This window comes from Peromyscus leucopus, chromosome 8a (genome assembly GCF_004664715.2).
Source record: "Peromyscus leucopus breed LL Stock chromosome 8a, UCI_PerLeu_2.1, whole genome shotgun sequence".
Taxonomy (NCBI): Eukaryota; Metazoa; Chordata; class Mammalia; order Rodentia; family Cricetidae; genus Peromyscus; species Peromyscus leucopus.
In genome coordinates, this window is record NC_051085.1 from 42,189,950 (window position 1) to 42,202,438 (window position 12,489).

The 12,489-nt window shown below is 45.7% G+C and overlaps 1 protein-coding gene across 6 annotated transcripts in view; it reads left to right on the forward strand.

The window, feature by feature from the left end:
• Plekhg1 (pleckstrin homology and RhoGEF domain containing G1) overlaps positions 1-12,489 on the forward strand; it is a 217,061-nt gene that overhangs the window by 147,643 nt on the left and 56,929 nt on the right. For all 6 annotated transcript variants that reach the window (XM_028858215.2, XM_028858214.2, XM_028858208.2 and 3 more), the window contains one exon: positions 9,817-9,917. In XM_028858215.2, the coding sequence (XP_028714048.1) occupies positions 9,817-9,917 (101 nt within the window). The remainder of the gene's footprint in view (positions 1-9,816; positions 9,918-12,489) is intronic.

Below are 12,489 nucleotides of genomic sequence, written 5' to 3' on the forward strand. Positions count from 1 at the left end.
GGGATTGGCTGGGGGTCCAGCCTGCCCCCCACCTCCCCACTCCCCGTTCCAGCAGGTCTAGTGTCTTGTGTCCTCCCTGTGAAGAAATCCTAGCAACCCTGTTCAGAGGGAGGGAGGGAGACAATAGAGAGCCCTGAGCGAGCACAAGCGTCATTTGTCACAGCTTGACTAGAGGGCCATTCCTGGCATTTTTCACTGGTTTCATGTATTGAAAATGCTATAGAAAGTAAATGAGGCTGAAACCTCCGGGTTTATTACTCTTTTATCAAAACATCTCCGAGTCCTTAACAGATGTCCCCATATTGTCACTAGGACCAGCCTCCGTGTGATAGATTAGGAACCCTGAAATGAGACCTGACCCTGTGTCCGCCCAGGAGCTGTCTCTACTGCTGGGTGTGTGCTCCCCCACCCACCCTGTCATTCTTCCCGTCTCCTTTTTGCATCCCTCATTTTGTTTACTTTCTTTCTCTTCTGCTTATTTTTCTCCCTCTCTCTTTTTTCCTTTCCTTCTTTCCTTTCTTTTCCTTTCCTTTCTTTCCTTCCTTTCTTTCCTTCTTTCCTTTCTTTTCCTTTCCTTTCCTTCCTTCCTCCCCTTTCTTTCTTCCTTCCTTCCTTCCTTCCTTCCTTTCTTTCTTTCCTCCTCCTCCTCCTTCTTCTCCCCTCTCCTCCCTTCAGAAATACAGAAAGATCTCTGCTGTGTTCCATGCCCATGGCACTCCCCACTCTGTTCTCTGTGGATGCTCAGGCTTTGTGCCATAGACTTGAGACGGCATTGTCTCCATGGTGCCAGCTTTTGCTTAGAGAGAAGCTGGGCCCTCGGCTCCCTTTCCTTTGATGGTGTCTTCCTCCCAAGTAAGCGTTGGAGAGAGAAAGAGATGGAGAGAGATGGGCCTGCATATTAGACTTCTTAGACATCATCCGCTAACCACAGCGAGGATTTCCACTGTAAGATTGTTCAGTGGCTTATTTGGGGAATGGGGATGGGGGTGGGGGCTAAAAGTTTATGTACTTTGAAAATAGATTCTTCACTATTCTCAAAGGACTCTGTGAATTGTGCTTATCCCACTCAAGTGATCATACTGCCACTTACATTTTAATTGTTTTTCCCCTTTATGTTTTTGTCTTGTGTGTGAGGGTGGTGAGTACCTACAGGGACAGGGATTGCATTATCATCTTTCCTGAACGTTTTCCTCCCCCTACATCAGGACCTAATGCATAGAGAGCATGCACCTCCAACCTTTACTGAATACATTATAATAACGTTATTGGATGGAATCTTACATTCCAGGCTTCCCGTTTCCTGCTCCCTCCTGTGTCAACAGCCTGTCCATGGATGCACAAGTGACAGATGGACAGGTGACAGGAGGACAGATCGGTCTCCACCCACCCACCCACCCTCCTGCTCCTGCACCCCCTTCTTCTCCAGCAAACATCTCAGCTCTTCCGCTACTCTCCCAAATGGTCGATACCTCCTTCTAGCATGGGAATTAGACATTCATTCCCGCCCAACTTTCCTGAGAAGTAAGGGCCATCATGGCAGGCTTGTGCTTCAGGACTCTTACCGTCCAGGGAATCCCTTCCCCCTCCCCTTCGCTCAGGGCCTGATCTCCGTCCGGGTGGACACTGCATTCTGAAGTACCCAAAGTCTTACATCTCTGATACTCCTTGCTTAGCCTCCATTTGCGGGAGCTGTTCAATGCTCCTCCTAAGACAGAGGACTCCTGAGCGGCTCTCTCCTGCTAGTGCAGGCTGCTGGTCTACTGAGATTGGAGGGTGCCGGCCTTGAGATCCCCTGAAATCATTTTCTCATAAGCAGTCACTTGTGTGGGCTCTGACCCTGAAACACAAGGTAAGTGTTAGCTCCAGCTTTCTGTTGATGGTCCCTAAGACAGACACCGAGTCTTCATAGATGGCCAGAGCTCTCTTAGCCAACTGCTCACACGTCACTCCTGTCCTGGGGATTCCAAGAGATGTCCTTCAGTTATCACAACCTTAGCGTGTCCAGGGCTGCTGTGTTATCTTTACCCTAGACTAATGCTACCTTTGTTTACTTCCCTTAGGGATAGAGATCGAAGGTGACCATGTGGGGATTTAGTCCTAAAGACCTGTGATTCTAAGCCAGTCTTATGAGGCGAAGCCAACCCCGGGCATTCTGTGCAGAGGGCAGTGGTTACAAAATAGACGCCCTATTTAGAGCTTGGACCCTGATAGGAGCAGAGTACAAGTCCTAGGCATGCAAGGCCCTACTGTCTACATGTGGTAGGTCAAAGATAGGCCTTGTCTCCGTTCACCACAGATCCTCGGAGATGTCAGTGACCAGTCCACCTTGGTTTGGGAAGTCCCCAACCTGTCAGAAAAGCCTCTAACTACCCACTGTGGCTTCTGTAGCCCCCCCCCCACTTGGGACAAAGTGGAAAGGAAAGATAGAAGATAACAGTTGCCTAGGACCCTAGCCCAGCTGCCTCCCTGCTGTGGCCCAACACAAGAGGCAAACAAGGGTCCTGTGGACTCAGTGCCCGTCAACCCACCTGCTGCCTCAGTGGACAGTCAAGTGCCCTGTGGGCAGCTGGTAGAACTGCACGTTTCTCCTCAGTGACAAAATGAGGAAAGATAGAGGGAACCCCAGACTTCCTCATCCTGAAACCAACGATGAGTAGACCAGTCGCTCAAACTATGCCTCTCATTGGACTCATTCCCTTCCCCGCCTTTCTCACTGCTAAATGTCCCAGCTGTCTACCCCTCTCAGGTTCAAGCCATGCTCTGTGCTCCCCGATGTGACTGCTCCAGTCTAAGCAGCCTCCCTGTGGTTGGATTTTGAGTACCGATGCTGGAGTAGTCTTCAATCTCATTGTATCCTCTGGTGGCTGCCACTGTTGCTAGGGGATTTGGGGTTCCCGCTTTTGGATTCTCAGCCTTGTTAATAAAAGAACTTAGAGATAGACATGGAAGGAAGCTGCAGGACAATTTTATGAGAGTTTGGGGAAAAAACAGAGCAGGCCAGGGAAAGGGAGACAGAGGAAAGGAAGAGAGAGTCATGCCGCCTGAGTTAAGCCAGCATGGGAAGCCATGGAAGTAACAGGCAGCTGCATGGCAGAAGCCAGATGTGTGTGTCAGGCAGAGGGCAGTAGGAGCTTCAGAGGACAAGTGGGGAATCCCAGAGTAGCTGGGGAAGCATGCTTAGACTTCTGCAAGCATTCAAAAGGAAAAGAAACAGGAGGAAGGGAAAGGGGAAAGTTATACTTTTCTAAGTTAGGAGTCAGAAAGGGGCCAGACTTTGTATTGTGGCCTGATATTGATGTCTTATAGATAGATAGATAGATAGATAGATAGATAGATAGATAGATAGATACGTACATACGTACATATATACATATACATACATACATATGTACATACATCCTCATATATATTCATATATACCCTCATAATATCTATCCAAATATATATATATATATACACACACACACACACACACACATATATATATATATATATATATATATATATATATATCGCCTCATTAAAGGACTAATTATTCCTCCCATCTCCTTAGCATAGCTTTAGGCAAACTGGTCTTTCTGAGGACTAGTTTTTGGCCAGGTGACTATTAGGCTCAGCTAGATTAACTCTTAAAGGAGACAATAATATGTAATGTCTCATCTTTGAAGTAGATGAGAACGTCTTGTCTCCTCTCAAAACTAGAGGTATTTATTTCACTGTTTTGACCAATAGGCTTGAACAATGGCAAAGCTGGTGTTTATCTTTCTAGTGTTACCAAGGAAACAGGAAATGGGGTCCAAAGTCAGCCATGAAGCATGTACCCATCCTTTGTGGTCTCCTCAGTACTGATTCCTGTAATATCACCATCTGCACAGCAGGAGAGAGCATTCAGGATCTTCCCATCACTCCAATGCCCCACCTTCCAGGACTAGTGGGCTCCACAAGTCTTGCTCTGGGTAATTAAACTCAACTCTGAGCATCCTTCCCACCTGTGGCCAGCCCCTGTTACTTCCCCTCAAGGACCTGGTTTTATTACCCTGAGCCTCATTTCTACCTGCCTGTATATTGTGGTCTCTCTCTTCTTTTCTCTGTATTCAAATCCCTACTCATCCTCAGGGACTTGGTTACCCACCTCCTTTTGGAAGCCTCTCTTCCTGCTATTGAAGTTTTTAGGATAATACCCTAAGCCCTAGAAACCCTAATAAACTAGGTTCAGCTACCTGTCCCAACAATGCCAATTAAAGAAACAAGTTATTATGGAATAATTTTTTTGTACATTGTGAAGATGTGACTTGCCAAGGCACCTTCTTTCTGATTGGTTTAACAAAAGAGCTAACTGGCCAATAGCTAGGCAGGAAGTGGTTAGCTGGGAGAGTCACACAGAAAGGAAGATGGGAAGGAGGGCAGAGTCACAGGGTCACCAGCCAGAGGCACAGGAGGCAAAAGATGAATATGCCATGCTGGTAGAATGTAGAGAAGTGGTATCTTATGTGGTAGAATATAGATAAGAAATATGGGTTAACTTAAGATGTAAGAGCTAGTTAACAACAAGCCTAAGCTATTGGCTGAGTATTTATCATTCATAATAAGTCTCTTTGTGGCTATTTGGGGAGCCAGCTGGCAGGACAGAGCTCACTGGTGGGACAGAGAAACTCTGCCTACAACAAGTCATAGTGAAAAGCTGAGAAACTAGACTTATTTAAAGTAGAAATGTTGGGAAGAAGAATAAATAAAGGGGTCCAATAACTGAGGAGCATGGAGGGCAACAGGTATGTATAACTAAGTAATCCTGCTCAAGGTATGTCTCTGCCCATCATTGATTCAGCTTTCAGGTGATTGCCTCCTGGGAAGTTCCTCCTCTGGCTGGCACCAAGGCTTCAGCCTTTCTCTTCTCCCTAGTGTGGAAGTCCACCAAAATTTGACTCTTTGGAGTCCATTGTTTTTCAGTAGTCTGGTAGCAGTAGTGTCTCTTTAAAAGGTCTTCTCTCCTGCCAAAGGTTACTATCCCTTCCTGGAATTGACCACTCCTGCATGTGATTCCCTTCTGTACTGAATATGTGCATCCTTCTCTACTGGACACTTATCAGTCATTTAGCCAGAACTGTACAGGACCTGTTTGTTGACACATTTTCAGCTAGCCAGGGAGGGAGCTGCTTGAAGGGAAGGATCTGTATGATTCAATTTGTAAACTCCTAGCTTGTAAAACAGAACTTGGCACCCACTCTTAATGCCCCCAGAAAGAGCAGCCGGAAGGACTGGCGGAGTGGAGTTGAGTGTGCTTTAACACTGTTAAATCGGTATACAAATATAGGTCACTGTGGTTTCAGTGGCATCCCGGCACAGGTACGAGGCGGTGGACGGTGATGGCTTCTGGGAAATGGAGAAGATGCTTTCTTCCAAATAAAGAACAGCATTACCACCATCAAGAAAAAGGAAAACTGTAAGAACTCTATCTAACGAATAGGGTGCAAAGTGCTAACAGGAGGGGCTGGACCAAAAAGTGCCACAGAGAAATGGACTGTGTAGGAGTTGATGTATAAAACAAGAGGATCCGGAAAGAAGTTTCCAGTTTCCTTTCCACGGTGGGATTATCTCCAAGCTGAAGGGAGCACAGGAGTAAATGGACCTAAAACACTGAGAGGCATTCTAGCCACCTTCCATGTAAATAACTATCTTCTCCTCATAGCGGGTGATCCCTAGTACATGCTAAGTGGGTTGTAACATTTTAAAACATGATCTCAAGGAAGAGACAGGTTAAAGGAGCCATTGACTAAATTTCTTCAAGGGCCTTATAGAAATTGTCCCAGCGAGCTCTGTTGAACCCTCTATAACATTCTTTGTGTATCTTTGCAGCAATGGTTATCTAACCCAGGATTTCTCCAACTGCCGTGTGTGTGTGTGTGTGTGTGTGTGTGTGTGTGTGTGTGTGTGTGTGTGTGTGTACGCGCGCGTGCTGTGTTATAGCTTTCATCACCAAATACTGCATTTGCAAAATAATCAAACAGGGAAGAATAAGATATGCCAGCTGTGGAGCCGAAGGGGTAGCTCCGTGTTTAAGAGCACTGGCTGCTCTGCCAGAGATTGAGTTTCATTCCTGGTACCCATGTGTCACCTCACAACTACCTGTAACAACAGGTCCACGGAAGATCAGATGCACTCTCCTGACCTCCAAGGGCACCAGGCCGGCGTGCTGTGCATAGACATGCATGCAGGCAAAGCACTCATGCACAGAAAATAAAAACAGTAAACTTTTTAAATACTTTAAAATTTTAAAAAGACATGCCAGTTACAGAAACAGATTTATTAATAAGCTAACAGATCATCAGACTCATATCAAGGTGTCAGCATGCTTCTTCAGGTTCTGTCTTTACATCGTTGTGGGTCAGAAACAGTTTGCAAACTGCTTCCTATCCACTCCCACACCTTGACAGGAACCAAGTTAGACGCTATTTTGATATTTTCAAATAAGGAGGTATTTTCAAATAAGAAGCCGGAGGAGAGCAGTCATGTACAAACTATTCAATGAAGGAGATCTTAAGGACATAAACTACTTAAAAACTAGATACTTTAAAGCAGATTCTTGCATCTCAAAAGGGCAACTGAGTGATAACAAGTCATCTTTTTGAGTCTCTGTCTGTTTCTTTCTGCCCCCAAAGCAGAGTGAATTCCCTCATGGCCAAGAATTCCTTCCAGTGCCGACACCTTCTATGGGTTGGTTGAGAGCCATAGGATAGCCATAGGTCCTGACATGAAGCCAATGAAACTAATGAGCGGTGTGGGGGGCTCTGGTGGAGCTCACGGATGCCTTCGCTCTGTCATTTGAGCACAGAGTGAACTGTTATTAGGCCGAGCTTCCAGCCTCTCATTTTGGCTTCTGATGATTACAGCTGTCAGGGCAGCACATGCTACACTGGTCTCCAGTAACTGGTTCAGGGTTAACGTCCCCTCTTTAAAAGACTTAATTATCATCAGAGCGGGGAACAAGTTGTGACCATACAACTTTGATCTGTTATCTAGAATGACCTACAAAAATGTGGACTCCTAATGGCCTATTTTCTCGACAATGTCAGAAAAGCAAGCAGCTTCTAAAATACAGGGTCTCTGCCATGAACTCTCAGAGTTTCAAAGTACTTTCCATTAGAGATTTGTGGAAAGGGAGCCACGGGCTTTGTCTCCAACCCCAGATGAAATTCTTCAAGCATTTTTACTGCATTTTTCCTTCACAGCCTGCTGTAGCCAATCATGTGAATCTGGCATCTGATCACCATCCCAGTTGACACTTCCAACTTGATGTGTTGGTATGGTCCAGGGTCTCTAGTTTAATTTCCTTCATTTTACATGCAAAATATTCCTTGAAAATGCCTCATTTGGGTCTGGGATGGTGGCTTAGTGGTTAAGACCACTTGCTACTCTTCCAGGGGACCAAATTTAGTTCCTAGCACTCAGGTTGAGCAGCTCACAACTGCCTAAAACTCCAGCTCTAGACCCGAGTTTAGTTTCTAGCACCCATGTTGGAGAGCTCCCAACTGCCTGTAACTCCAGCTCTAGGGGGATCAGACACGTCTGGCTTCCTTGGGCACCTGTGCTTGTGTGGACTACACACAACACACACACACACACACACACACACACACACACACACACACACACACACACTAAATAAAAATAATAAAGTTCTTTAAGTGTCTAATGGCATGCTAAGCTATCATCAAAAAGGAGCATGTGATGAAGTTGAGCATTAGACCATTTTTATGTGCCATGAGTAATTTAATAAAATACTAGTTGGTTTTATTTGGCATCTCTTTGGGGAGGAGTGTATGCCATGGCTTGCGTGTGGAGTTCTGAGGACAACTCGTGGGAGTTGGTTCTGTCCTTCCGCCATGTGGGTTGGGGTGGGGGAACGTGGTAGTCAGGTCATCATCAGATTGCTAACAAGCGCCTTTACCTACTGACCCGTCCCACTAGTTCCCAGTGAGTGTTTTTTTTTTTTTTTTTTGACGAAGAGCAGATTGTACATGTTGTTCTAAATGTACTATTGCTTCAATTCTGTCATGCGTAGCTGCTCTTGGCTGGACATTAACTCCCCTGCACAGACATAACTTCCTTATCATGGTCCCTCTCGTGAGAGTGATAATAAGCTTAGCTTGTGGGGGGCGGAGGGGGTGCCAGCCAACTACACTGAAATCTTGTCAGCCTGCTTTCTCATGCGATGTTTGCTTCCAGGAAGGGAGGAGGGGAGAAGGAGGAGGAAGGAATGAGGGGGCGAAAATAGCAATTACCAACAAAGCTTGCTTAAAAAGATAATGAAAGTCATGTATGGCAATACTTTTAGGCAGAAAGGGACCAGAATGAAAGCATATTTGGTGTAGACAGTGACCTGCGTTACTTTAGGAAGCTAACGACAATGCCTTTGCTGTTTACAGAAGGAACAAAACAAGTTAGTGTGGCTTAGGAAAAGGCATAGGATACCCCAGCTTCTCCTTCAGAGGGTTCTTCTGCGCATCACCTTGTAGCCTGCTGGGAAATGGGAGGCAGTGGGCAACTGTGCTTTGTGGTCCCTGTCATTTTGCACACATTCCCTCCCCCGCCCCCCAGTGCTGTAGCACACCTGCTCCCCCAATGCTTGCAGATCACATCTTGGACTTAGAAGGAAATGGAGCCACAGCGTACAGTCCTGGGGAGGGGACTGTATTGATTTTTTTTTCTTTTTACGTTATTTCAGCTGCTTCCACTTTTTTTTTTTTTTTTTAAATTCTCTCCTTGCTTCCTGCTGAGTCCACTCTTCAGCAATGGTGGAGAGAGGAACGCTGAGTTATGAACTCTGGAGCACACATGGAGCAGAAAGCAGCTTCCCCCTCCGGGCAATCCCAACAGCGTCTGGGCTGCGTTGGTTTTAACCCTCGGTGGGTCTGACTGATGTGGGATGCATTTAAGAGCTGTGTAAGTGTTAGACATATAAAGTTATTTCCATTCCCCATGGTTCATCCATATAATTTAACATACTTAATAAGAGTGAGAAATGTGCTTATTTTTTAAACTTTTCCCGTACTGGCATGGATCCGGTTCTATATGTATGTATCTGATAACTTTATACTTTAAAGGTTTGTCTTAAAGAACTCTATCACACTCTGAATTTTTATTTCTGATTTTTCCACTCTATGGATTTCAAGTGTGGATGACCAGCACGTGTGAAATCCAGAGATCTACCTGGGGTATTGTTCTTCAAGTTCTGTCTGCTTTGGTTCTTGAGACAGGGTCCTCACTGGCCTGGGATTGGATAATTAAACTAGGCTGGCTAGGCAATGAACAAGCTTCGGTGATCCACCTGTTTCCACCTCCCCAGAACTGGGCTTACAAGTGTGTGTTGCATCATGGGCTTTCATGTCGGTTCCAGGGCTTGAACTCAGATCCTCCTGCTTGCACAAAAAGCAATCCCCACCTGAGCTATACCCTGAGACCCCTGGATTCTTAATCAAATAAATCATTCAGGGACATAGGAAATGCTCAAACTTTGACTTTATCACTAACCAGGACCAGCATCCATAGAAAGAAGCTCTGGTGGATTGAGGAGATTGGGGGGGGGGGCAGTATTTTAATGTAGGCCACGCTCTTTCTCCTTGGTACAACTGCATGCTCTTTAATGGGTAAGTATTATACTCATTAATGACAGAACATCTGTCCGTACTCTGCGGTAGAGGTAATGAGCACATTAGTATCATAATTATTTGAAATAGATGCCAATGATTCATCTTGCATATTAAAAATGTCTTAGAAAAGATCCGGAGTCCTAAGGCATCTTTCTCATTGACTTCACAGGATTACCTCGCATGCATCCGGGACCAGACAAAACTTCCCCTGGGGACCGACGATAGGACTGCTCTTTTTGGAAACATACAGGATATCTACCACTTTAATAGGTAAGTCAATACACACGCGGTTGCTCTCCTGTAAGAACATTATGAATTGTTTATCGGGGCCAATGAAAATGAGCTCCTCAGAGGCAGGATCTGCGTCTCCTGTGTCTTTTTGGGTCCCTGACATTTAGTACCACCATGGCTTGTAGAAGGCAGATTTCTACAGTGCTAACAGTCCAGCTCATAGAAAACACCAAGGCTGCATCAGGGTTTCACTTGCTTGATCTTGTAGACGCTGAGAACCATTTGGTGTCTTCTGAGCCCATGCTTCTCCTCCTGGGCCACCTACAAAAGCACCTGGGAAGTTCTCCTTCCAAAACACAGTCAGGGTATACAGGTGGTGGATCGCTTGCCGAGCATGCATGAAGCCTCAGGTTTTGTTCTCAGCACCAAATAAAACCTGGGGTGCTGGGCTCACCTGTGGAGGCAGGAGGATCAGAAGTGGAATGTCAGCCACATAGTGAGTTCAAGGTCAGCCTGGGCTCCATGACACTGTGTCTCAAAACAAAAGAACAAGGAAAAGTTGGCCTACATGTCCTCTTTCAAAGGCTCAGGAATTTAACCAGGGACAGAAGGACTGTGAGAACAAGAGGTGGTGCGTGACTCCAAAGAAAGGACATTTTCTGGACACGGAGTATGGAGCTGACGTACATCTGAACTCACAGAGACTGTGACCACATGCACTGGACCTGCACAAGCTAAAGCCGGACAAACCCCCAGCATGTAAGGGAAGTGGGCATGATGTCCCAGCCCTAACCCAGAAGCTAGTTGAAACTGGTCATTGCTGGGAGAAGGAAGATCAGTTTTCCTCAATGGCACGACACTGGGTCTATCAGCCACATTCCTGGGTGGACGCAGTGCTCAGGAGCAGTCAACCAACACAAACCGGACTCCCCAGGGCTTGTGGTCTGTTGTTGTTGTATTGAAAAGAGAAAAAGAGTATGAAGATGGGTGGGCAGGGAGGTGACAGGGACTTGGGAGGAGTTGGGGAAGGGGGGAAATCTGATCCAAATATATTGTATGAAATTCTCAATAAATAAATAAATAAATAAATAAATAAATAAAAGCATTATTTTTTTTAAAGCAGTATCAAGACCCTACTTTCAGACATTGACTCATTGGTCTTGGATGGGGCCACAGCATCAGAATTTTCTAAATGGTCTTCAGGTATTTAAAATGTGGAGCCACCGCAGAGAAACACTATCTGGATAAATCAGCCCGGCAGTAAGACTGTGAGAAACACATCAAAAACTGCAGAAGCCACACATGCTCACCAGTGATGTGGTGGTTTTATTGCAGGCCCCTATTTGGCAATCCCATGAGTCCTGGGATAGCATCACTTTCCAGAGCCCACTCATGCCATTGTGACCCAGAAAGATGCTGGATGCTGAGAGGTCCCTGCCTTAGCTCTTCTGTGGTCTGGCTGTAAACTGATGATGACAAGTACTTGGGGAGTAGTTCCTTTGTGCCAGAGGCCAGACAGCTTTAGAGGCATCAGCCCTTCAAATACGTCATCAGGGCTCACTCAGCCATGTGCCCTCCTGCACGGCAGAACCTGGCTCTTCAAGCCCTTTATGCAGTACAGAGAGCTATGGCTAACCTCAGGAGGGATTTTCACTCGTTGGAATCTAAATGTCCGTGTGTCTCCTTGTCTAAAGAAAGAAAAAGATGAGTTAGCAAGAAAGGACTCAGCGGTGAGGCCTATTCTGCAAAAGCTGAAGAATTAGGAAGACCTTTCTGTTTTTGAATTCATTCTCCTTTCTTTTCCGTTGGGTGTTTGTTGACCCTGAAAGCCATCCTGTCTAAAATACACCTGAGTCAGTGAAGGGATGCCCTGCTGATGATGTCCATACAAGGCATGGGTGAGGTCACACCATGGCAACCCATCGTGTTCATGCCCATGGCTGTGGCGATCGCATTTGTATATTCACTGTTCTTACAGTACCTTAACCCTCTTAGCATCTCTGCAAGGTGGACAGGATGCAGTAAGACACACTCACTTCATATGTGAGGAATCAGCCTTTGAGACCGGGAAGTAGTTCCCAGGTGTAGTAGTACAAGCCTGGGCCGCTCTGGATACTGCTTTTTGTTCATTTCTAGTATCTTCCTCTGTTTTAAAAAAAAAAATACCTGTTGTTTAACTTAGCTGCTGAATTATCTGGGTTCTGTGGGTCGGTGAGTTGTTTGCTTGCTTGCTTGCTTGCTTGCTTGCTTGCTTGCTTGCTTGCTTGCTTGCTTGTTTGTTTTTTTGTTTGTTTGTTTGAGACCGGGCCTCACTATGTAGGCCAGGCTGTCCTCAAACTCAGTCTTCGTATGGTGGCCTCCAGAGTGCTGGGGTGCAGGGGTTCACTCCCATGCTCAGCTACATACAGTAGAATCACCTCTCTTGTTCCGTCCCCATTTGTTTGCATTTCTGTCTTCTTACATCTAGAATCTAAATTTATAATTTAAATGACCCTGCGGTGGTTATAGTTGGGTAAGTAAGGACATCAGTGTGACCTTTTATGTCACTGCTCATGCATCTTTAATGATGTTCCAATTGATTTCCAAGATGCAACCAACTGTCTGGGGAATC